The following is a 27934-nucleotide window of genomic DNA, read 5'->3' on the forward strand; positions in this document are numbered from 1 at the left end:
TCCCTGAGGTTTTACAAGGTAAAAGTTCCTCCCATGCTGACACGTTCTTTGCACTTTTTAAATAATTAATATCATCGCCAATCATTAAAATTAAAAAACGATACAGATAATCGGAAAAATGCCAGAATATCAGCCCCAATAATCGGCCAGGCCAATAATCTGTCCACCCTTACCAAAAATATTCTCAAACACAGCTCCCTGGACAACAGACAGACTGAAACACATAGCTAAGTATCAACTGCATATGTTAAAAAAACACTGTTACAATCACTCATTGTGTCCTCCCAACAGGCTGCAATCTCAGTCCAGCGAAACTAGGCCTGCCTAGTCTTGTAGAAAATACTTTACTCTTCTTTTGCTAAGCAAAAGGCAGACATTTGTCATTGGTTTGCATGTGCAAAAGCTGCCATGTATAATGATACGATGATTATTAAATGCCTGTCATAAAATTGGAATGAAACAGACTGTTCTTTTTGCTGTGCTTTTTGCATGTCTATTCTAAAATATTTGCCTGTTTATATCCATGAATCTGATACCCTAAGTAGGCCACTTGTTGGGTCAAATCCTGTGTGTGCACCTCGGCTGATGGACCAGAGGCATGATTAATAACCAGAGGATTATATGGAATTATACAAACATCTGCTGCAGATTCCACAGATGTGAAACAACAAAAATGATGTGAACAAAAAACAAATACAGACACGGCAGCAAAACTCCCTTGAGAAACACAGACTGTGAGGGATGCAGGAAAACAGAGAAAATAAGGCAAGCAGAAAAGTGGCAGAAAGAAAATATAACACACTTGTGGAGACAGAGAAAAAGAAAGACGTGCACTGAAGAGAGTTGCTGAGAGACATAAAGTAAAAAAGAAAGTAAAAGGGTTCAGGGATAAATGGGTCAGTGGCAAACACTTCACTGTTCCACTACAATTAAATCTAACTGACAAAACAAGCTTGGCAGTTTCTCCCTCACTCAGATTTCATAGCTCTTTAACAGTCTGGATCTGTCTCTGCTCAGTGTAATAGGCAGGATGTTGTATTAACCTCCACAAGGACACACTTCAGTTCAACACATAATAAAATTAGTCATCTTAAGTGAAACATGCTGTGACAATGTGACACTTCAGCTCTGCTCTCATGGACTGACATCAGTAGGAGGCAGAACTCAAATGTCCTTGATGTATAGAGCACTCTTTGACATGTAGGTGAAGTATTTCATATAGTGCACAACTTGTGCTGTTAAGACCAGTTTATACACAGGCCATTTTTAAAAACAGGAGGCATTATATTGCACTATCTTGCCTGAGAGATCATCTTAGAGCCATCAGTTCTGCAGACAAGCTAAAAAGCAGCTGGACAGCACTGAGAGGAGGGCATGGCCGATCGTTAAAACCCAGTTTCATCTGAGAGATCCATGAGCACTTAAGTACAAACTAAATCCTTCTGGCCCCTTCATTCAAAAAACTATCCAGCTGTGTAAATCCACAGAAAACATGCAAATAGACAAGTTCAAATGGTCGACTGGAAAAATGACGACCCCTGAGACATAAACATGTTGGGATGATGAGACTTAAAACTTCGTAGATTACACTGATCCCTCACTGGCACGCCAACTGCCAACAGAAATTATGAGACCTCCCTGAACCTACAGGAGGCACATGACACACAACAGCTACCATGAAACAACAGCAGAAAAATAATAATGCCATTTTTGAAGCCTGTTTGATTTTTAGTGAGATAATCAGAGGTTTGGACTAAATCCTGTCATTTTTAGGACTGTAGTTTGTGATGCCATCAGAGTCACTAACTGAGAGAGAAAATTAAGTCCTTTCCTCCTGAATTTTCTCATATTTTTGTGTCTAAGTCACTGAACGAAAGACATTTTTTGAAATTGGTACAGTATTGAGTGAGACCGCTGCAGACAACAGCAGCGAAACATGCTTCAATGTAACAATTCTAGTCATCACTTTACATGCACTAATATTACTTGTTTTTTTACAACTGACATGTTCAGATTGTTTTTTATATATACACATATATATATACATATATATATATATATATATTCTTTTTTTTTTTACCTTTATTAGCTAGAACAGACACAGGAAAGGGGTAAAAGACTAAGAGGGGACGTCATGCAGCAAAGGGCTGCAGGTCAGAATCAAAGCTGGGCTGCTGCTAAGGACTCAGTCCTTTTGGGTCGCATGCTCAACCAGGTGAAGTACCAGGTACCCAGTGTCTAGTTTGCTGTTGTATGTGTCCAATAATGTTATGGAAAAAATGTTTTGTTTAATGAGTAAGACCCATTGTGCTTACTGAAAACAGCCCAGGCAGCGCTATTGCCAAACCCCCCAGACTGCAATTAAATTAACAGTAATTTTGTCATCTTAAAGACACACTTTATCAAAGTTGATAGAAACAGAATAAAACTCTCAAAAACCTTCTTGGTGAGCTTTCCACTGTTCAAACAATCACCAACTCTAGTTTGGTTTATAGAAACCCTTAATTCACCCAGTTAGATGTGGAAAAAATGCTGGCTTAATACATACTTAAATGTCCCCATTGATTTAAATGGAGTCTGGTGGGTTGGCAACAGCAATTTCTAGCCTGTTTCTGGTAAAACAAAAATGATCTTACTCTTAAACAAAAAGGTCTAACTCTGTAGGGATCCCTTCCATGATACTGTCAGACACCTATGACGATATGAGCCTGCAAAAACAAGCACTTTTAGATGACATACACTGACGGTGTGAACATGCCTTGAATGGTTACATCACTCTGCTGGCTGTAGCAATCTCACTCAAAACTGGACCAATTTTAAAAATTGTCATTCCCGTTTGTCACTTAGACAGAAAAACAAAAGACAATAGAGTCCAGGGTTGGACAACACCAAACTTACCCTTTAACTTCCTGTTAAGATACATTTAGTCAGTGTTGGTGAGGGTTTACTTGTGACTAGTGTTTCCCTATTTTCTCTGTTTGACATGTGTCATCATGATTTTTTAAATGCTTCCTCATGTTGCATTACCACAAATAAACCCTTGACTGACACTTCACATGGTATTCTTTGGTAAATGGGCTGTATTTCAAATTCTCTCACAGACCCATTCCCTTACAAACAAACACACACACACACACACACACACACACAACGCAAAAAATTATGGCCTTTGCACATCGTTATGAAAACATATATAGACAGACATATTTTTTTTTATTGATATCTACAGTACTAGTCAATTAAAGATGATTTTAACTGAAGAAATGACAGCATTTTGTGTTTTTCAGTCTCAAAAGCATAAAACTAACAGAACAAGTAGGTCAAACACCAACTGACAGACACTCTTACCGTCTCCACAACAAACACACATAATGAGCCTCACCAGGGTAGCATTTACTGCAGGGCTATTGTATTGTAAGTGGTTTGTAATTTTGTCTTACCCTTGTGTTGTGTGTGGAAAGGTGAACATGTTACACAAGCTTCCAGGACATGAGGTATAAAGTACTTTAAGACAACATTAGAAAACTGTAGGGACAACTGTAAAGCAATGTTTTCTTACCTTTTTCTTCTCTTTCAGGTCATACAAGGCCATGGTGGCAAACATGGGCTCAATGTCAATCTCAAACCTGAGCCAAGAAGGAAAAGGAAATCAGTAAAAAGTGTTAGCATCATACTTCACATACTCAACATTATTTACTCTGTTTTTTCCTCTTATACTATACTTAGAGCCTATCTACCATTTTTTTCTGGTTTCGTCTATTCTATTTCCGTGTATTATTGTTGTGAAATGTACTGCAGTAAGTGATAACATGTTTGAACAGAGGGTTAAAGGATGAGGGTGAAGTTGCCAAACCACTGCAAGCTGAGAAATGAGTTCTTTCAAAACTTTTTGGCAGTTTTATGGGTTTTCAAGAAGGACAAGTGAGATCAAGAGCAAAAGGCAGAGAAACCCTGTGTGTGTTCTGAAGTGTGCATGTGTTATATGTGTGTGTGTGTGTGTGTGTGTGTGTGTGTGTGTGTGTGTGTGTGTGTGTGTGTGAAGAAAAAAGAGAAAGATAGAGAAAAAATCCCACAGAGAGAGGGAGGGACAGTTATTCTCTGAAGAACAACAGTCACAGCACACAGCGCTGTGCTGTCTGTCCATCATATCTACTGCAAGTCTGTTCAGAACAACTACTTAAAACCTTAAGTCATGATCACATGTGACAAACAAAAATGTACTGTATGTTAATGCTAAGCAAAAGGTCGTTGTCATAAAAAGGGGGTGTTGGAATATTTGAACTTTAACACAGCTAACTGTTGTTCCCTTGTCCAACTTCAGGCAGCTGTTTAACCCCCCCCCCCACAGTTTTATGAAAATGTATGACATACTTGATGGCCTGGCATCGGATCAAGATGCGGTCTCCAGTGTGCTCTTTGGGGCAGTCGGGAATGGGCCGGATCTCCACTGCATCTTCCTGGAATACAAAAGCAGAGAGGGGTAAAATACCAGATTTTTCAACTTTGATACAATACTTGTATAAAAAAATACTAACAACCTCTTATGATACCACAGCAAAAGGCAAAAAAGTCCTAGGCACAAAAAAGGTTTAATTATTTTTTTTTTATTTTTTAATAAACAACCTAAGACCCAGCATATAAAAATTCACTCAACACATGCCTCCAGTCTTGTGGTGAGTTTGTTTTTGGAGAAACGACCATCACAACCACAGGTGAGGAGCACTTGCTTTTCCTCTAAGCAGCCTTTAGCACTTTTGATATTATCAAATTTATATTTAACAGAGATCATTTGGTTTTAAAAATGTGGTATCAAAAAGTACTGATACTTATGATGACTTAACAGTGTATTATCACATATTACAACTAAATAAGCAAATCACCAACTGAACTTTTGGAATATTTTGAAATATTTGCCTAAAAAAATGTATGCATTTAATTGATTATTAAAATACTGTCATGTTAAAGAGATTATTGTAATTATATATATATATATATGTATGTGTGTGTGTGTGTGTGTGTGTGTGTGTGTGTGTATGTATATATATGTGTGTGTGTGTAATATATATATATATATATATATATATATATATATATATATATGCAATGTTATATGTCTTGAAGTCATACTAATTAATATTCTCACACATCTCATGAACACTAAATGATTGTATATCAAGAAAATAGAGGCAACCTCAAAACCTCAAAATCCTAACGACAGTGAGACAGACAAAACCTATTGGGCAGTAAAGCATGCTGTATATTGGAAAGGAGTAATAGGACTGGTGAACTGATTGTGTCTGATTAGTCTGCATCTTCATGTTGGACAGGGACAGAGAGCAATACAGACTCACTGCAACCCACTTTGTTCTCATATGCATACACAGCAAATGATAACAACTCTCTCTATATCTCACCTCATCTGCTGGTGGGTACAGAGCAAAAAGCTCAGGGTGTCTGTTCCCCTGCCGTGCCTCCTGGTTAAAGCGGTCCAGCTCCTCATGGCTGCTGAAGGCCAGCAGCCCCTCCACTCTCTGGTCCGGGGTCAAACACCGCAAGTTAAAGTCGGAGGAGGTCAGTGTGCGGCCAGAGTCATCATTCAACCCTGCTAGTGTTGGAGACGTGACCTGGGGCAAAGACAGAGAAAGAGAGGGGTTAAGGGTTGGGGGGGGGAGGGGCAATATGTGAGTGGAGAAGCTCGCACAATAAGACAAAAACAGGAGGAGCAAAATGAGGGGGTATTAAGGCAGAATATCCAGAGGGATGCAAGAGAGACCAAAGAGATCAAAGAAAACAAGTGCGGAGTAAAGAAAAACTATATTAATGGATATTTGGTCAAAGCCTTGTCTTCCTCCATTTAAACAAAATTATCTGCACAGCGTTTGAGTAAACAGAATTAAATGCATCCATAGTTCCCAAACCCATGTAATGCTCCCCCATGACTTTAATGCTCCCAACCTTAATTAAATTTCAAAATCTGTCTGAACTGTAATGTTTTTTTATAGTAAAATATCAACTCCATACTTCCACAGCATGCTATAAATTATCCACAACATACACTACACTGAAAATGCAGCTTTCATGTTCATGCTGTCAGCAGATGCAACAAACAGCTAACAGGCATTTAGGCAGTCTAGACGGTTGTGTTTTGGCCTGGAGACAATGACAGTCCCTTGTTGGGCTTTTCCTGATCAAGGCTATCTCAATGAAGACAACACACAACACAGGCTTATGTTTATGTTCACTGTATGCCACAGGGAGTGACGTTATACAAGTCTACATGTAAACATGTTCAACACACATTTCCGTCTTTCCTTCCTTCTTTTAAAATTGCAGTTTTCTTGCGGTATTTTCATGTTTACCTGCATAAAAAGAACTCATTAGACTGCAGGAAATAAGGCCACTGAAATTTGTCATATAATAGGTGAGATAGGGTGGTATGAGTCACTAATGACATCGATGCCTTGTACATTAGTTGATTGAGTTCTGTAATCAGAGATCTCCCAGCAGGCCGATGGTTTGCCGGACAAAAATCATAGCAGCAAAGAGGGACGAACTGACAGCCTTGCTTGATGCAGCATAATCCTGACTTCCAGTTACCTTTCAGCAACAGCATGGGCTTGTTGGACAAAAATGAACACCATTTATATTATGTTACACTTTAATATCACATCCATGTAACTATCCATCCATTTTCATCTGCTTATTCAGGGCTGAGTCGCGGGGGCAGAAGACAGATGTCCATCTCCCCAGCAATGTTGCCCAGCTCCTCCTGGGGAATCCCAAGGCGATCCCAGGCTAGATAATCCTTCCAGTGTATTCTGGGTCTACCCGAGGGCCTCCTACCAGTGTGACGTGCCCAGGGGGCATCCTGAACAGATGCCTGAACCCCCGCAACTGGCCCCTTTTGACGCAAAGGAGCAGCAGTTTTACTCCCTCTGGATGTCTAAGCTTCTCACCCTATCTCTAAGTCTCTCAGTTTATCCATCCTACAGAAGAAACAGAATTTGGCCATAATCTCATTCTTACGCTCACTACCCAGAGCTCATGACTATAGGTAAAGGCTGAAATGTGGATGGACGAGTAAATCGAGAGTTTTGCCATCCAGCTCAGCTCCCTCTTTACCGCAACAGTATGGCACAACTTCTGCATCACTTTTGACATTACATGTTCATTGTCAATATGATCATTTTTTCAAAGCAGTTTGAAATACTCTTTCTAAACAGCTTTAGTCAACAAAACTAGATTTCTCCCTCTAGTAGCTTTGCAGCAGTTCAGCTTCCTACACTGTGAACTATTTGGAAGCTTTTCAAAGTAGCTTCCCAAACATTGCAGTGTGATATTCAAATATAGCTCTCAGACTGAAGTAAGACCTGACTGGAGAATCAAGCATCAGATTTGTAAAAGAGATATCTTCTGTTAAAAATATGCATGTTGCTTTGTTGCTTGTGTTAGCTGCCCCTTGTTTTCTGCTGTTTTGGTTGAACATGGGATTCTTACATCCACAAAGTGTGCACAAATTGGTGATACCAACCTCTACCACCTTATACAAATAAATTCAAACTCCGACAATCACATAAACACATCTCAGCTCTAAATTTTTCTCCAGGGAGGGAAGCAAAAGGCAAAATATACATTTTATGAGCATCCTTAAAACTTTCTTGCACCTGTGGATTAAGGTGAAGTACAAAAGCACACCAATGTCATTTAACATGTCCGAAGCTCGGAAGAACTCCTTATTCCTGTTTGATTAATTGCCTTTAACGTGACAATTCATCCCAAAATCAAAAATACATATTTTCCCTCTAACCTGTAGTGCTGTTTATTAATCTAGATTGTTTTGGTGTGAGTTGCTGAGTATTGGAGATATCAGCTGTAGATATGTCTGCTTTTTCTACAATATAATGGAACTAGATGTCACTTGGCTTTTGGTGCCAAAAAATACATTGTAAAAACTCAATAGTAATGTCTCTCTCCAAAAATAGAATAGAAAGATAATCCACAGACTTTGTTGTGAGCAATTTCATGTAGGAAGATTAGATAGAAGTAGATGCCGATTCCTTCTGCACGGTGACACAGTTGACGGTATGTAGTTTCATGGATTAAAAGTATTTTTTGGCGCTTTAAGCACCACAAGCTGAGTCCATTATACTGGAGAGAAGGCAGACATCTCTATGGCAGATATCGCCAACGTTCAGCAACTCACACTAAAACAATCTTGATTGACAAATAGCACCACAGACAAGAGGAATATGTATATTTTGGTTTTGGGGTGAACTGTCCTTTTAAACTGAATTAACGGTAACTGGCTGGAGCATCCACTGGCCCTCAGTAAGAGGATGCTAAGGCTGGCACTGGCACCATATGGAATTACTCAGACTCAGCTACGGGCCAGGGCATAACCTCCCTGCTGCCATGCCACATCCTGCCTGTCTCTTTCACTCCCATCATTCATCAATCTCACATCCCTGCTTTCAAACCACAGGCAAGGACTGACCGAGCTTCAACTCTGGTGAAGCTTCACCCTATCGAGGCTCCAAGGGACCATCACACCACGATCCCAGGGCTATTGCTAAAACAGAGTGGACCATAGAAGAGACCTATTAAGCACTGAGGGACAATAGTGCTGTTCTTCCCGTCTCTGTCACTCTCTCTCTGGCATGTAGCTCGTGGGAAGCCTGCGGCAGTAATAAGGGCCTTTTGGTTTGGGTGATTAACCAGAACCGGCAAGGATGGGGTGACAGGAGGGGGGTTGGTGGTGAGGGATGGTTGGGTAAGTAGCCAGAGAGGCTGGGAGTGGAGTGGCGCTGACTGGGACTTGGATTGGCTGGGACTGCCTGATGCTGAGAGCCAGGGATTTGGCCCCTATGAGACAAAAGAGCTGGAGAGAGGGAAGTGAGAGAGATGGGAACTTGGCTCGAAATAATGTCATTCAACTACTGAGGCAGGGATCAGTAATGAAAGTAAAGGATTGAGGCGTGCAGACGAAAGCTATTGATCTAAGAAAAAATGTGCCGAGCAGAATAGGAAAAAACACACATTTAATAACAACATCTCTCTGACTGTCTGGATAAACACACGGAGGTGAAAAGAGTTTAAGTGTATAATGCTTAAGTTCAGTTTTGTGTAAGCCAGGCTGAGTAAACTAACAAGAGCCACTGCCACAGTGGAAAGAGTGACGGGAATAACAAAACACTGTTGTGTACACTATTAAAGCGGACCCCTGCCACCCCAGTCTCCCACTCCTCCCTCCCATTTCACATCCAGCCTTGATCAGTATGGACTACCATACTGCTCTCACTTAATGGCTTTCCTCTCACAAAAGACATTTTAAGTGCAAAATATTGGCATTCAAGGACAAAGTTGGAAAGTTTTTTGTAGTTTTGCTTCAGATTACAATTTGGGAAATACACTTATTTTCTTTCTTGGCTGATATTTAGATTTTAAGATCTGTACCAGTCTAATACACAGCAGCAGGCATTTAGCTTATCTTTTCTTAGCAAAAAAAAACAAAAACAAATAAATGACAGCTGGGGGGCCCATCAGCTGGGCTTGCAGGTCGCAGCACCTTTAAAGCTCGCTCATTAATAAATAATGTTGTATTTTGCCTGTTTTGTCTTTTCATGTTTTTACTTCCATTATCATGGAATCAGGGAGACAGCAAAGAGGATATGGTTTTAGTGGACGAGAGTTGGACAATAAATTCTGGCTGACAGAGAATAATGACAATGGTAAAGGTACACAGAGTATTTTAGAGTATTTTAAAGGTGTGCCGTCCTTTGCAAGAGAATTTACGACTGTTACACAGTTCTTCTCACAAGAAGAAAACTTGGGTGATCTAGACAACTATTGGATATGACTAGAAAAATCACAGAAAATAATAAACATATTACATTCAATTCTCTGTGAAAAATCCAACATCACAATAACAACATACTGTAATGAATGTTTCGTTTGACTGTCCTGCCATCACAACATCAGACCATTTTTCAGTTTTTTTGCCTTCTTGACGGTGTTGTCCATCTGCTGTCTACTGTCTCCCTAATTATATATGAACGCAGTATTTGGCTGCCAGGGGGCACAGCACTTTTTTTTGCAGAGCATGTTAATTTGTGATTTGAGTTTGAGCTCTGGATAGAGCCAGGCTACCAATCTTTTTTCTAAATTAAGATAATCTGCCAAACTAAAATAATCCCGAACTGGTTCATGGTTTGCATCACAGGGACTCTGTTATAAAAGCAAACTTTCTAAGAAAGCAAAGAAGCATATTTCCCAAAATGTTAAACTACTCCTTTACATTTGGACTCTTCAAATGTACAAAGTTAATACAAATGATGTATCCTTAGCTGTATCAGAACTGTAATATTTTCTGTCTTTTTGTTGTCAAGTTAATGGAGCCTTACCAAGAAACGTAGCCAAAAACCCAAAGAAGGAAAGTGAGGAATTGTTCCAGTGTAGCAACGCTGAACACCACGCTTCACAAGAACAACTGTGAAGAAGGCTGTTTGAGGAATCCTCAACCATCAGAGGGTGAGTGTGTGTGTTCAGTGTGTTTGTGTTTCTTACCGTCTTCTGCTGATTGTCTGGCTCAATGTCGGACTCAAAGGTCTGTTTTCGAAGGAGTTTGTGTAGGCCGGCCCGCTCTGAATATGCACTCCAGCCATCACCTTGGCACCTTCACACACAGACACACACACACACACACACACACACACACGGTCAAAGCCCCAGACAGGCAAACATATAAAAAAAGACAAGCATGGTTACAACTGATACACCTCTGCACCGCTAATCAAACTAGATAACAACAAAAACAGAAGCCTTATGCAACACAGTCTCAGTTTATGTTTGTATTGTATGTGAGTGTGTGTGTGTGTGTGTGTGTGTGTGTGTGTGTGTGTGTGTGTGAGAGAGAGAGAGATAGAGTGAGCACTACAATGTGTCAGACAGGAGATCCCAGTGTTTAATGTTTATCAGGCCCTCTCAGACCTCTTGTTTCCTGTCTCACAAATGTGCAACTTTTCAGACAGTTGGCACCTGCTGCACAGTCACTTCAGACACTGGTGAGGGATTTGTTTCTGTGATTTTGGAGATCTCGGGTGCAGCTAGTTTTCCATTTCTAAATTATAAACTCCACATATAGATTTAGTCATTTTAAGATCTCCGTCAAGGTATATATCTGTTTACATGTAGAAAACATTTTACCTTCTAGAGACCAAAAGCCACGGCTGGATGTAACTCTTTACACAGTCTCTCACATGTGGATCCAGCTCCACTCTACAAAGAGAGAGGGATTAATAGGGTAAGAAGACACGCACTGTCATGCAAACACACATGCAAACATTCACAGACAACTGAAACTTTACATTCCTTCTCTGTCTTAATCTGTACTTCATGGTCAAGGTGCAAACACAGGCATGCTCTGAATAACCTAAGATAGCAGAAAGAATCATTTTACACTGCTGTGAGAAGATTATGAAAAATAAGGAAAGGTCATGTAGCCATAAACACAACCAACCTCCCCCGCAATTTAAGGAGAAAAATAACCAATAACAAAAAAAAAATGAAGTAAAAAAAAAAACAAGTCTCATGTTTTGTTTTGTAAAAAGGAAGGTAGAGATGATCAACCTGGCTATTCATTTAACTCTATACACTTGATGTATGACTAAATATATTATTTTGAGTACTTTTATCTCTATGTGTTATATTTGTTAAGAAGTTGACTATGACTGATTTAAAAAGTTGTTAGATATACAACTTATGACAAACTTTCCTGAATGGGCTTGAGAATCATCTTTGATTGCAACTGAGATGTTTTTTTGTATGCAGCTTTAAGCTAAATCTTCTGCCAACAAATGAGGATTTAGTAGCTGTAAGCATGAAGACTATTTGACCAACATTAAGATGGATCTTCTTCAATTAAACTCTAATTTTATACATCCTTTTTTTTTTAGCCAACATTTTAGGGAAGTTTTTTTTGTTTAGTGAGTGTGTGTGGATTCCTCTGTCATCAATGTCAGACATCTTGTGACTCACCCATTTTCGGGGACAGAGTGTCTAACAGTGCGGCACTCCTTCTCCACCTGCTCCACCTTTAGGTCATCATCAGGGAAGTCTCCAAATTCCTGCATCAGGGCCACGTCTCCACTTCTTAGCTGTGACATCAGGAATTCCTCCAGGTCCAAGGGCTCCACCGCTTCATATGACTGAGGCTGCAGAACAAATGGATGGAGGGAGGGAGGAATTAGGACACATAGCACCAACTAAATTAGGAAATCAAGAACATACAGGAAGTAATAGTTGCTATAGCGCTGTTTAAGGATCCTGACAGAGTGGAGTGGATGACCAAATGACTTATTTGCCAGAAAATCCTGAATGTAAATCTAACTAGGACACTGTTGATGTGTTTGTATAGTTCACATGGTGCAGAGAAGTACTGAAGAAATAGAAAAGATAGGAAGAGAGGTGGGACAGGACACGTTGAATCATGACTATTTTCTAATACCTAATACCTGTAGAGAAACAAAAGATTGAAACACATACACAAATAGAAACTGGAACAAACTGGCCTGCATAAAACAGACTTTTTTTTCCATGAATCTATTTTTAGACAAAAACTCTATCAGCCTCCACTCCAGAGCTACAGCAGATCAAAGGCAAAGCTGCAATCACTTTTATGTACAGTGCAAACAGGCTGAAATTTCCATTTGGGTCTTGGAATCAGTACATATTGTTCAAATCGTCAGTGCACATAATGAGACAAATTCCAACTGGCACTCAAAGGGGAAGATTTAACATACTTTTTCATCATTAGAAAGAGTTTGCAGGAAGGAAAAAAAACACAGCTGATGAGATAACACATGGCCCTTTGTCGAGCCAGGCGGGCGTCACAAAAGGGACCTGGGAACCTGCATGGAGCAGGTGTCTCTGTGAAGAGTGGCAGCAAACTGGGCAGACTTCCAATCTGATTACAGTCAGCAAGCTGTGGCCGATGAAAGCAGAGGCCTGGGAATAAACTTATAGAACAATATTTTACTGAAAGATTTCCTAAATAATAATAACAGGAATCCGTCTTCTCAACATTTGTTAATATATACAGCTATCATCCACAACGTTAAAATCACTGACAGGTGATGTGGATAATGTTGATCATATCGCTACAATGCATGTTATTGGGTCCTAACACTCATGTGGATGCCATCTGACACACCACCCACCCAGAAACCACTACAGATCAAGTACACACCCTCGTGGCAACGGCATGATGGCAGTGGCCGCTGCACAGCACACCATGCCACACTGCAAATACTGCTCAGGAATGGCCTGAGGAACGTTACAAAGAGCTCAAGACATTGGCTTGGCATTCAAATTCCCAGAATCCCGAGCATCCGTGGGATGTGCCAGTACCCTAGAGGTCCTGTGTCCATGCCTTCACAGGTCAGAGTCAAGTATGATCCACAATGGGCCTCTGACCTGTGGACACAGGACCCCTGTGGGTACCTTTTGGTGTTTGACATCAGGACATTGGTGCAGCATCCTTTAAGTCCTGTGAGTTGCGAGCTTAGGGGTACCAGCACAGATGCTCAATTGGATTGTGATCTGGGGAATTTAGAGGCCAGGTCGATGCCTTGAGCTCTTAATCAAGTTTCTGAAGTAGTTTTTTCAGTGTTGCATGTTGCATTGTCCTGCGAAGAGGGGCGACAGCCATCAGGGAGTGCTGTTGCCATGAGGGGGTGTGTGCTTGGTCTGCAACAATGTTGGGGTGAGTTTTGCGTGTCAGGTGGCATCCACATGAAGGCCATAGCTTTATGTCTTCCAGCAGATTATTGCATTGTATTGAGATGATCAATGTTATTCACTTCACTTGTCAGTGGTTTGAATGTTGTTGCTGATCGGTGCATAATGCACAGTGTTAAGGGAGAAAATGTTCCTTAGCACTATCCAAAAAGTATAGTTAAAGGGGAAGACCACCTGCATTAAGAATTCCAATGTTATTTCCATCACCTGGGAAAGCTCAACCAATGTTCGTGAACATGAGCTAGCCTCTCAAAGCCAGAAACCAGAAAAGTAAGTCTTAAACTCATTATGTCATAGAGTATTACCTCTGGAGCTGCTCCCTAGACACTGAAAAGGAGCTTGATTTTGTGGACCCACAGAATTTTTTTTTATTATCCAAATGTGCTTTATTCAGTTGCAGTGCACATAAGTCTGAAACTTAAAATGTACCCATATACTCTCATTGTCATCTATAACATCTTTCCTATTTCACTGTCTATGGAGCAGCTCCAGACTTTCTACTTGAGAACATCACAAATTTGAGTTTTAGCACTATAAATTTTTATTCTGAAGAGAATTATATGTTTACTGATATTTTTGTACTGTCTTAGACCATAGGAATAATAGTATGAATTTTGAGAATGGGCATAGTTCCCCTTTAAGCTTTTTTGTGCATACTGTGCCACACAGGAAGCATTTGCATGACAAATAGGTAGTGTGTGAAAGCCTGAACGTGAGAGAAAGTGTGTTTACAGGAGACAGGGACAGAAAAAAAGAAAAATATAGAGCAAAGCCAGCCACTGGCATACACACTCAGATAATATGCACACGCAGACGAGGTAGAGATAACTGCACAAACGGGATGAGTCACTGCTGTACGCAACGTTTAAACACAGAGCAAATTCCATTTGCCCTCAGACATGTTTTTGCACATCAATCCACCCTAAGGGATATTTTTCTTTGCTGAACATTCAAGAGCAAATTGTACCACACGGGTGAGTATTAACATGCAACACAAGGAGGGACGAATACACAGACAGCCAGATGGAACAACTGTATCATTATTATGTTAAATGACAGGTCTACTGTGTAGATGAAATGTTCAACTCCTCCTTGCTATAGAGGAGGCGTGAACCTCAGTGTCTCTACAGTGGCAGCCTTCTCCTTTTGTGCGTTGATCTGGCTCTCTGCCTCAAAGTTCAAACAATCATTGTAGCATGTAGCCTATTTTTCTTGTTCAGTATGGAAGCTAACAAAAACAAATGAATGCAAATCTATGCATGCCTCTGATCAGTGCCGGCTGCTCTGTGGAGTCACGAGAGGACCTAGCAAGAATTAACTCTGCTTGCCAAATGACCGGCCAGACTTTCATTCAGCATACTCATTAGTATTAAAAGTGATGCCTTTGCAACTATTTAAGAGAAATCGTATTGTTTTTACGTGTAGGAAGCATTGCAATCTACAACTGATAGAATTCTGTGCAGAAACATGTAACAATAAATAAATAAAATAAGCTTTTTTTTGATAAAATTACAAATGTTTAAAGCCATTAACTGTTAAATCAATCACTTTTGGAGCCTTGTTTAAGGAACATTTATCAGTTTAAAAAACAATATAAATCTACTGACATCACAGTTCTTGAAATGTATTGCACATCTGAGCAGGGACGGAAAAAAGACATAAAGAGATGAAAAATAATGTTCTTGCAAAATACAGCCACATTTGACCAGAATTACAATATTTAAGACAATCAAGTTTACCAATAATCTCATTCTTAAATCACACTAACAGACAGCTGTGTTCATACGGAGATTGGAGACTTACCCTGCCGAAAACTGAACCATAAAAAGGAAGCGTACAAAATGGCGCACTCCGGATATGGGAACCTACAGTGTGCACCTACTGACGCTGAGAGCTTTTTGTTAAAACTGAGCCACAACGCAGCACACAGATCCTCTTTAAACTGATCGGCATATTCCTAGAAGCTAGGAACTAGCTAGAGGAAACAATCAGCATCACAAATAGTGGAAGTGGTGCTTATAGCTAATTAATATGAATGTTTAAGTTTAGCCATGACTGTTTGAACCCACAAGATGTTTTGGCAGCAGTTTCAAACATTCAGGCAAAGTGTCTTGCAGTTTAGAGTTGAAGGGAGGAAACCGCAAGACATTAGAGGAAGTGACATCAAGCAAGGCGTCCCTCCATCAACCGGTGTTTCAACAGACAGGAACAGAAACTACAGACACACACACACGTGCATGCTGCTTATACACACACACAGGCGCTGCAAAAACACATGTGGCTTTTCCTCTTAATCTCTCAATTTGTATATGAAACCTACAACACCCGTCAGTCAACAGGCACTAAAAATAGCAGGAGAGTAATAGAGAGTCAGAATTGAGATAATCAACAGAGTGATCCGCGTCCTTACATCTCTCCCTCCTCACAACAAACATCTCTCCCTCATCTGTGTGCTAGATGACCACTGCTGAATAATGGGAAACTATCATCCCAGAGATTATAGTATTAAAACCTCTCTCCCGCATCCCAAATCCGGCCATATTAAAGATTTGCCTGTGTAAGCTGCAAGGTAAGCAGGCCCCATCCAGTGCCTATCAGTGGCCAAGGCACTGACCCATTTCCCAAGCAGGTTAGAGATTAACCGTGTTGCATGCTACAGGCTGCGGTGGGATGGACGGCCCAAGTACTCCTCCTCAAACCTTGTCAGCTGACGAGCTCAAGGATCATCACTGGTTAAGTATCAAAGGGCTTCAGCTCAGTTAGTCATGCACACAGATATGTCAGGAGACTTAGCGCCTAAGAGCTTTAGAAAACTCTTAAAAGAGGGAGATGTAGGGCGGCAGGCAGAGAAGAAATGTGAGAGAAAGACAGAAATAGAAAAAAAAGCCAGGAAGACTGACAGAGGAGTAGATGAATCTGGGAGGCAGAGACAGAGGTTCAGAGGGGTACCACAGAGAGACTAAGAGTGTAGTGGGAACAAATCCCTGCAAAGGATTACTGTGCATCATTCTGTCTGCTTGCTTAAGAAAGCAGGAATCACTAACTGTCTACCAAGATTCAACTACGGAGGCAAGAAAACAACCCGTCATAATGATGTTCAATTGTCTGCAGAAACTAAGGGATACTAGGTTTTCTAAACCCTGTTAAATCAAAGAACAGGCAGTGTCACACTGGTTTTAACAAAAGCACATTAAGCCATGACTAAGTTCCCATCTCATCTATTGTGAGAGGAAGAAAGATTCTTCCTGAAAAGAATCTCAGCTCTTTTGCAGAAATGCAGACGGCTGTTTTTGCAAAAGCAGTGCTTACGCTGTGGCAGAAATTTCTATGATTCCAATTATAATCTCAGAGACTACACAGCACACTGAGTCAGACCTTCTCAGCACTAATGACAGTAAAGAGGATGTGAAGAAGATATGTGTATAGCCATTTGGGGGTGTCGGCATAAATACAGCAACAGAGGAAACCATTGCACTGACCTCCTCCTCCACTAGAGTTACATCACAGGTATTGAGTGAAGTAACATCACATACACAGTATTCATTTTTAGTCTGTCTACCTTCTTAACCCACTTTACATATTAGACAGCTGTATGAACATAAATAGGAATCCATCATTTGCAAAGTTTGCTGCATTTTTGCTTTTTTTAAAGATATGTAACTTTTTCACAGGAGAAAGTCTAAAAACGACAAGATCAATGGCACATATTTTGCTGAGGTGTGTACTTACATTATCCCAATTGGTTTAACAATGTGTAAACCCAAAAAGTCACATATTGTACATTTAAAGGCAGAGAAGGCCATTCTGGAGAAAAGTGGTTGTTTTTTTCTCATTCCCAGGTCGCTTTGAGTTGGTGGTTCGATCTGAATATCAACCCATAGCGTCAGTGTCGGATGATCTGGGAATGAGACTCAACAATCAACTATCTGTCTCCAGAGTTACCTACTCCACCTTTAAAGTAAAAAAATATCTCACATTGCTTACTTTCCTTTCTGAAATCTGCCTGCAGCTCATAGCACTGATAGCATGAAATAACTAATAAGCCTTTTAATTCCAGGTGGCAGAGAAACAATCAAAGATACATATCCTGGATAATGGGACAAATACCTGCAGGGTAAAAATAACTAAATTCCAAAAGCCAAGGTATCTTTTAATAGAAGGGAACTCACCACAGTTAGACACACTGATGCCGAAGCGTTGGAGTTTGTTCGGCTGTGTTGAAAGCCATAGTTCCCACTGAAATGTTTTCTGATCTCTGCAGAAGAGTGCCTGGAAAAAAACATGGAAACACACACAGATTCATAAGGTTTTTTGTTCAAGAGGCAGATAATAACACCAGAATGTCATATTTGTGAGCTATTTAAAGGTTAATTTTGTGCAGAAACAGGAAAAAGCAGCCACAGCCTCATGTAAAACCTGTTTTACAATTCCACCAACATGCACACAGCGTATCTTAATGAGAGATGCAACAGCAATTCCACTATTGTTCTGACTCGCATTAGTTTGAATTGGTCAGCCATGGTGATTCCATTCAAACTATTGTTTGCTCATCTCTGCTGGCTGTGTAAAGGCTTTGTCAGGCTGGCAGCCATACAGGCGGTGGAATAAATATGGTGTCCTGATTTAAGGGTCACACTAAGCAGGAAATCAACATGACATAGGAATGGAATAGTATTCAAATATATTGGGGAGTTGATGATGGTGTGTATGTGTGTGTTTTGTGTGTTTGCCTGTAGCCTTCTCCAAAACGATGGTACAACAGAGGATGACAAGAACAAAGCTAGTGTCCCAATTTGTTGCCCACATTTCATCTCTATGCCACGCTGAGCTAATGCACTGTCTGTTTCTTTGTAATTAATCTACCATATCATTTAAGCCCCACCATACTCTACACAATGACTGCTTTATTCTCTGCGGTTCAATGATGAAAGGCGAGTTTTGTGTGCAAAAGCATGTGCTTTTACTATGTGTATCTGCATGTTTTTGATTGTGCATTTTATTAGAACTGCTCATATTTGTGTATATTTCTGCTAGTGTCAAAATGAGTTTACTGCAAAATTGCCACACAGGGGAGAGTTAGAGGTGGAGGACTTAAGTAAATGGGTCACTTTCCCAACTGCTTCCCCTGTGGTCAATCTCATGGGTTCATTAAGTCCCCTCGGCAATTGTTACGTCCACCCTGTTACTAATTACCAGCACAAACCAATAAACACCAGCGCAGAGGAGGAATGCCCACATGACAAAACCACTGAGGCTGCAGAAGCATTTAAAGTCTGTGAGGCAGCTTTATGCAAACAACTGAAAAATAGTAGCATTAATGATCTGCTGCAAAACTGAACAACCAAACCACTTTGCTTACAAGCAGCTTAAAATTGCATGTCAAAACATGTGTTTCTGATAGTTAACAGTTCAATCTAAAGGGGCAAAATAAGTCTATTGGAGTCTGGTATTCATGCACATTCTGTTTCCCCCTCCCTCCTGTCAATCACATAACACACTGAGTAAATACAATAACTGAACGCCAGGAAAGGTTAAGGTATGGGTGGGAGAGCAGTATACAAATATACACAAAGAGCAAAGTCCAGAAGTGCTGCACCATTTTATTGAAACACCTAGCTGCTCCACTCATTTAAAACTCCACAAAAAAATGCACAAATATAAATTGCAGAAATACATGACTGCAAATTGCATGACAAAAAAATCTGATTTAGCATATTACACGAAGCGTATGCACACTTATTCCAACAATGAGCAGACACACACACACACACACACACACACACACACACACACACACACATTCTCTCACGCACACACACGCACAAAGAGGTTTGCTTGGCCACATTATCAACTTTCACTCTTATCAGTATCAACAACATCTGTTATGCAATTCTAACTTGTGCAAAAGTCACTGCATACTTCTCATATTTAACCCTTACATAACTCAGAGAGTAGACTGCAGCCTGATAAAGAAACAGCGCAGGTACACAACATACTCTACAAACACCTGAAGGCTACTCAGTCAGCGCAATCCTCCACTTCTGGTTTAGAGCAGCATGTTTGTTGAAATTGGTTGCTGTGGGATCCCATGTACGCACCCCTCCTTGCACCTGCACATCAACAACCTAGAGTTGCTCCACACGCCCACTTTTTACGCTAATGTTTAAAAGGAATGTGCTGAGTGTCTCCTTGTTAAGCAATGTGTCAGATCACATAAGCTCCTGGAGCTTATAGGGGTTGTAGGTGAGAAACTAAAGCTCCAGCGAGCTTCACATCAACACAAGGATTGACACTCCCCGCAGTTAAACCTCACTTGGAGAGGAGCAAGTGAAGGGCCAGAGTTATGACTTCTGCCTCAGACATCTCCTGTTTGGTCATATTGGTTTTGGCATGTTTGAAATGAGAATGGCTGCTGTTTAGATTTATGTGATTCTGATGTTTTAGTTAGTGATGTTTACTGCTGCAAACAAGAACGCCTTTTACTTGCCTGAGGACAGATAGTCTGATGGGTGTATTGAGTTTGTACCCTAGGCAATTTAAACCCTGTAAAACCTTCTCATAACTTGACTTCAAAAGAAACATGGCCTACTCTGTGTGCAGACTGAGCCCACAACCACTTTACCACTAAAATGTGCCCTCCTTCTATATCTCTGATTGCCACTGGAGAGACAAAGCTCATGCAGCCCATACTATAGCAGAGCATACACATACTGTAAAGTAATATTTGCATACGCATGCACATTCTGTTTGCTTACTTGCACACACTGAGACACATTCAGGGACCGTCTATAAAAAGACCGGGCAAGTAAAACAGTAATCAGCTCTTGCTAGCAGAGCCCAGCAGACATTATTTTACCACTAGTAGACAAACAGATTGTCAAGGCACACAGCATCTGTCATTCTCTTCAACGGGCTCCTGTCTTCCTGGCATCTTTTGTTGCATAAAGCCAAAGCTGTGAGAGGAAGAAGACAAAATCCAGAGTTTGGGATTTTGGTTAAATGATAGAAAAAGCAGCTTCTCTTATAAGTCTGCGTCTTGATAATGACTTTTTGTGAAACCACAAAGACTGAAGTTATGAAATCCTGTGATGAACGAACCCAGAGACTTTAAAGGGGACAAATATTTGACTGTTGACAATAGCTGCATTGCTTTAAGCTGAGAGGACACACAGGGCAAGGGCAGCTCAGGAAGACAGAACAGGAAGAGTTCAGTAAAACATAGCAACACCATCTAATACAGATCTGACCCTGTCTGTAAAAACAGCTGTTATTGAAGTTGACTGTTTTGGTCTTGAAAGCAGCTTCTGAGGTTTTTGTGCCACATCGGGGCACAGGGCTCCAGATCAGACATCTCTGAGAATGACCACAGTGGCATTTCCCAAGAGGCATATTCTTCGGCACCACTCTTTCAGTGTGATGGTGTTGTTCCAAAATAAAATGTGAGCAGCATCAGCAAATCAGTATAGACTGCAACCTCTCTCTATTGAGCAATGCATACGGGAATTCCCAACATCTTAAACATATGATTCAAATTAAAGGGCTGGGCTAAATACCAGAGAAAAGTGCAGCACAGTGATCAGAATTTAAATTTGATTGCAATATGAGAACATATTGTGCAGGTAAGGTTGTTTTCCTAAAATGAACCAGAGTCCTTTACTTGCAGCGCAGCGACTATTAGCCCTTGTCCATACATGAGTCCCGACTTGGTTTGGCTTGACTTGACTTGGCCTGACTCAGCGTGTCAACCCAGTGCACCAGAATTTGCTTCTCCACAGAGCAGGTCTACCTGCTTAACGGTGCGCCATTTACCAATGACACACGTGTGCTTGTGAACCAATGGAGAATTTTTCAGTTTTTTAATATTCTTTCACATTTGCATGAACATATGCCAGATGCTCAGCTCCAACAGTGTGCTTGCAATGTCTCTGAAGTGATGTAGCGCTGCTTTTTATCTCCAAGTAAAGAAACATTATATTTGCAGTTTGCATATGGTTGAAATTCATACATGTTTTTTCAAGCACTTGAAGATCCGATCATCACTAAAGAGAGCCAATAAAACAAATGGTATGGTCAGAGTTGTCATATTGACATGTATTGAGTACAATGCAAGAAAACAATCCACCTTAGAAGTGTCTGGTAGCTGCCAGTAACCCTGGCACAGTAAATTAAAGTATTTCTTTTCTCAGTCTAAAGCTAGCTAACTATATCTATGAAGTATGCATCATTCTTCTAATGATGATAATCATTCTTCTCATTTTGCATTATTTGCAATATAAAATTAAATAATGAATAATGACGATGAGGCCAATCTGTCGGTCTTTCCCCGACTCTGAAGATGGTCTATCTTGGGCGCAACTTGGCACAACTAATGATAATAAAAACGCAAATCATTTACATGCCCTGAATTTACTCAGTGAAGCCAAAAGTACCAATAAAAAAGTCCTTAACAATCACATCACCTTGGTCATGTTGAACTTTAGTGTTTATAACAAAATTCAGTAACAATGCACTATATCACTAAAATACACCTCAAAGAGGTCATCCATGGTTCTACAGTGAGGTAAAGGTGGGGTCTGATTACCAACCTGGTGCATATACACAGTTTTACCGTATCCAGGCTACCTCAGTGCATGTGCAACCTGATACCTCTGAGTAACCTGATTTCTTGTGGCCATGTAAATATACAGCTTGACACTATATAGCATGCATCAAGGCCTTGAGATCAAGCACTAGAAAATCAATTCCAAAATGTCAATAAATGTAAATAAATTCAAATTGCTATTAAGAGAGCATTCTCCAAGCTGAACACAAAGCCTGATGCTAATAATTACTAGTTTCCCCTGTCTGTTTTTCCATGAGATAAAATTAGAATAAGTAATCAACAGTGATGAGGACAGCACTCTTTAAACAGCTGCTATCGTGGAGCCGAGCCAAAATTACAACCGACAGCAAACTCCAGCTATAAATCAGGACTGATGACACATTAGGAACACTGTTAACACACATCAAGACTCAGCACATTTTTGGCACTAACATCCTGTTTGTTTATACAGGAGCTGAAAATATATCATTAATCATATCATGAACATCAATTACAGCAGCTACAGCTTTACTATGTCATGTCATAGCACTGATGAGTATAATGATTAATCATTAATCAATTTGAACATTTTGGGATGAAAACTTATTTCCTTAATCTATTTATTACTAGACAACAAATATATTTTAGGAGGTAGGATATAACATGATAGATTAACCAGACTTTTATAGTTATTAGCTGTAAAACATATAATATTTAGTCATGAATTTACTTATGGTTTTCTCCACAGGTTGGTGGTTATGAAAGAAAATAGTCTCTTATTCAAAGTCAATGAGAAAGGCCACAAGGCCAAAAAAACGTTTCATCATTAATCAGAATGAAATAACATTTGATAAAGCAGTTTTGTGTGTGAGCCCGTTATTTCAAGAATTTATGAGCTGTCAGGCATACCTTTGATCTATCAGTAATGCTGTGAGACTACAAGCTGAGAAGAGTCATTTAATGTGAATACTAGATATCATCAGCTACCAAACAGCTGCTTTATGTGCCTGTGACATTATAATTATACACTGCAGCATGCTATTTCTCAAAATATGTACCTGCATAAAAGCTGGGCAGTTTCTAAAAGGTCTAAAAACTCACACACATACTGTAAGTTAAGGGACTGTTTGATAACAAGGGTGCAAACAAGGGAGGCATGTCAAATCATTTTTTCCACACTATGGGGACCTTTTATTTTTGTTTAGGGGAGGAACTTTTGATGGTTACATTCTTTATTTATTGTAAATACTCTCCAAATCAAGCAAGTTTGACTGTCATGTTTTCTTCAAAAATCACCGAAATTACACCATCTATCACTGCAAGAGACTGTAAAAACTAAACTGAATTTACTGTCAAATTTGAAATCAAACACATCATGAGCAATGAAGACTTCCATCATTAAAGTCTTTTTCTACTTGTCTCATTTCGAAAACAAACAAAACAAGCTTTAACTTACTAGCAAGAAAATAGAAAAAACAAAGATTTTTCAACTCCAGGATTTCATTTTTAACTTTGAATTATTAAACATTAAAGGGTAAGTTTGAAAATATAATAACATCCACTGTGCCAAATTACTGACATTGTCACTGTTCTGCACAGTTTATTTGAGAAAACGATTATTATATGTACATTTTGCTAATGCCAGCTGTGTGTGTGTGTGTGTGTGTGTGTGTGTGTGTGTGTGTGTGTGTGTGTTTGCGTACGTGTGTGTGTGTGATGTTTAAGCTCATTAGATTTTGTTGCTTTTGTGTGGTAGCACAGGTGGCTGTCATGCACCAACATTCTGCTAGAGTACACACACAGCTTGTGTTACATACAATTTGTAAAGAGGATTTGCATTTTATTCAAGAAATTAGCTGTTTGTTTTGGAAACTCTCACTCCCATGCTGTTTGGACATTTGGTATGAATATAAAAATATATGGTTATTTATGACGGAAGGAGTGTCATGTATTTCCTCCAGTCACTCAGGGAGGCTCAGGGGAAAATATTTGTAGCTTTGGAGACGGTAAGATAATAAAAAAAAACAACAACAAAGTCACCCCCCAGCCGCCCCCTCCTCTAATAAACAGAGTATGGTCCTTAAGAAGCCTCGTAGGTTCCAGAGTAAAAAAACCTTTCATCATCCCCGCTCTATAGAAAGAGGTCAGCCCCTCTTTTGTCACGTCATGCTGTCTATGGCAAGCCGGCACTTGCTGTGTGTGCATATGGTGCGTTCCAGTCAGCATTTCAGGAATCATTGGCCAAGCATTCCTCAAATTGAGTCCCGCTTTAAAACTGCAGTTTCAAAGCTTCTCGTGGCTACATTTCTGATTAGTAGCCCTCTCAGATAGCCAAAACTATAATTTTACTCATGATTATCTCTATTTACGCCTCATGACGTGACTCCCACCAGGCATCAGCCAGGCAGTCTACAATTATCCCTATTATCATCACTATTATCAAGTCAATCCACAGGAGGTGGGTGGCTCCTTTAGCTGCTGCTCTCTCCCACAAGCCCTTTCTCCCTCAGCTGAGCTCAAAAGTAACACAAAAACAGAGATTGGTGTGGTGTACATGACAAGAGGAGGGAAGCAGACCAAAGGGATGCCCCCACTGTGTGTCTCATACTATCATATGTCTCCAGACTTAATGGGTCTTGCTGCTATCAGCCCCATCACGCCTCAGCTTCCTGTCAGAGGGAGGCACGCACAAACACAGCAGTCATTTGGCAACACTCGGGTCGCGGGCGGCTCCGAGCAAGAAAGTGACCAAAAGAAACTTCAAACACACTTTTTTAGCTGCGTTTGAATGCTTTAACCACAGGGCAAGTCTTTTATTCAATGTATTTGGGAGAGCAATGTGTCTTTTTGACACCCCACCCACTCCATCACTCAGTGGCCCACCAACAGCCATGAGGGTTAACAGATGTCATTAACCAGAGCCGCAGGAAATCAGATGTAACTCAATCCGGCTCCCTCTGCCACTGAGAAGAATTAAACGACAGAGGCCCCACGACCACAGCTGTCCGCACACCTGTTACCATACGCTAGTATCTAACATCAGCAGAAGAATATTAAGTGTTCAGCTTCCTCTCTGTCTGCTCATCAAAACTGAACAGTGTGCTACAGTTTAATGCTTTGCAGATTCAACTGACAGTCTTAACAGTTCTACTACATCCCCATCTTTTATTTGCTTATTATTAAGAAAGAAGCATTTCCTGATTTCAAACTGACATGACTAACAAAAAAGCGAAGTGAAACAGGAGCAACACAGTGTCCACAGAGTGCAGGACTTCCTTCACACTTCATCCTGATAGGCCATGGGACCATGGAGTTGCATTTCATCTCCCCTCTGTCTCTCCCCTCATTTCCTGTCACATTTCAACTGTCTACCATCATATTAAAGGCAAACTGCTTAAAAATAATTGCACATATTAATGCACTTATTGTCTGATCTTGTACATAGCTACCACTAACTTTCACTGGACTTAAAATGATCCACTTCTAAGTCAGTTTACATTTGGTGTTTTCATTATTTTAGGCACCTAATGTGCTGTATGTGATATTACAACACACAAACATTTTCAGACAGCTGTGTTTTACATAATATTTGTACAATGTAGTTGAGTCAATATAAAAATGTTTAAAAAACAAAAGAATTTCCTCACTACAGCTCACAACAGTTTGAGAAATCCCTGCCAACAAATTGAATCTCTTTCTCTTGCATCATCACTCACTGACCGTGCTGTTTAACACTTTGCAACCACACACTCCACAACCCCGACATGCTTATACAGCAGAGCATCTTCTAACCAGCCCCTCTGCTGGCTCATCACTGGATTCAGGCTGTGACCTGAGATCCCTCAGCAGCTGAGCTCAGCTCTGCTCAGCACAGCAGAGCGAGGATCCATGATTTCTCCAGGCTCTTAGAAACAAGAGTACGGTGCAATCGCTGTGGTGGTAGATGGACTGTTTCACACTCACAAAAAAAAAATCCAAATTATTATTATCAGACATTACTCTGCAACTATTCAGTTAATTGATGTAGTTTTTTTTGTCAAGAAATAGCGTAGTATTGTGATATTTTGAGTGGAAATATTGTATCGCAATACACAGACACCAAGTATTGGGGATTTTTTATAACATAGTAATATTGCAAATACAAATTCAAATTTTGGTAGTCTACTAAAATGATAAAATCAATTGCTTTTTCAGTTCACTAGATACATTTTGCAGCAATAAAATGTGACATAAACAGACTGACAATGTTGATTGATCTGGTGATTCCTACCGCTAACAAATATTCATTTTCATCCAAGAAAGTCTTAATTGGTGCACTTACAAGGGCTTGTAAAAGCTGCAAAAACAAGGCAACAGATCTTGGGTTAAGGGTGCCTTAAAGAGAGGATCAAAGGGGATTACAACAGTGCTGCTTATGGACGATGAAAATAAATGTGAGGGTTAACAATTTGCCCCTCCATCACCCGCTATTCTAAATTTGATCACAGCAACTCTCCACCTCCACAGTGTGACTGAACTCTTGTGCATGGTTAACACTTTGACACCTGGAGCAACATCATTTTTCTAGAGCTGTTGTCAGACACCTATCACAAGTATTTAAACCTTTGAGCCCTGAGCAAATTGGTGTGATTTTTTTTTTAAATATGTGAAAAGGGAAATAAGCAACTTGGTAAGAAATGCTGCACAAACTGCAAGAAATACATTGATTTAAAAGGTTATTTTTAAAAAAGATAGGAAAAAATGTCTAGGGGAAAAACAAGCTTGGGAAAAACTATTCATGATTATTGTAGTTACATATTTTAAATTAGGTTACAGAAGTATTATGATTTTTAAGCACTTTTTCAGTGTCATTTCTTTGTAGGGGGTTTTTATGTCCTTTTCCTTTCCTTTACTAATTTTTAGGTAATTTTCTTGTATTTTTCAAAAATTTCTTGCAATTTTTTTGAGCCATGTCTTCTTTTGTTGTTCATTGCCCTCTTTTCATGTTTTTTTTTAAATGAATCCCATTTGCTCAGGTTTCAAGGGTTAAACTGCTGCAACATCATGCACAAAATGTTCAGCGCGTCAGCACCTCACTTTGACCTGCACATACTGTACTGTAGAAGCTTTAAGTGCCTGTACCGCTAATCATAGGAAGTATTAGTATGCTTGTTTTAATGAGTCGCTCCATGGAGGAGTCATGGTACACAATAGACTTCCATGTACATACTTCCTCCACACCTGGTCAGTGTCTCAGCAGGAACTATGACCACATCCCTCCTCATTCATAACAGCTCTATGGGCTTACACACCAGCACAGGAAATGATCATATTAGAAACACTAGATATAGAAACAGCATCCTCATGAGGGGGAAATAGGACTGATAAAATGTAGATTTGTCAAGTTTCACCATTGTTTCTCTACTTTAGAGGAAATAAAGGGCCTATAAAAGATAAATCAATGTACTAATGATTGACCACATGGCTGTCAGTGCTACCAGAAGTTAGCTGTGTCCTGAAAAAAGTTATGCTGGAGAAAACGTCGTTTATTCTCCTCCAGGCTGCTTCCTTTTCTTTCAG

General features: G+C 40.0%; 1 protein-coding gene across 2 annotated transcripts in view; it reads right to left on the reverse strand.

The window, feature by feature from the left end:
• dock8 (dedicator of cytokinesis 8) overlaps nt 1–27934 on the reverse strand; it is a 71183-nt gene that overhangs the window by 42830 nt on the left and 419 nt on the right. Inside the window, exons 2-8 of one of the 2 annotated variants that reach the window (XM_042488637.2) lie at nt 17964–18063; nt 12034–12209; nt 11203–11274; nt 10564–10672; nt 5415–5624; nt 4372–4457; nt 3560–3626 (exon numbers count right to left, since the gene is read on the reverse strand). In XM_042488637.2, coding sequence (XP_042344571.1) covers nt 3560–3626; nt 4372–4457; nt 5415–5624; nt 10564–10672; nt 11203–11274; nt 12034–12209; nt 17964–18063 — 820 coding nt within the window. Of the gene's footprint in view, nt 1–3559; nt 3627–4371; nt 4458–5414; nt 5625–10563; nt 10673–11202; nt 11275–12033; nt 12210–15597; nt 15858–17963; nt 18064–27934 lie in introns of those variants that run through there. The other variant, XM_042488638.2, reaches the window with a different exon arrangement.

This window comes from Plectropomus leopardus, chromosome 4 (assembly GCF_026936395.1).
Source record: "Plectropomus leopardus strain MGB_pleo_1.0 chromosome 4, ASM2693639v1, whole genome shotgun sequence".
NCBI classification, from domain to species: domain Eukaryota; kingdom Metazoa; phylum Chordata; class Actinopteri; order Perciformes; family Serranidae; genus Plectropomus; species Plectropomus leopardus.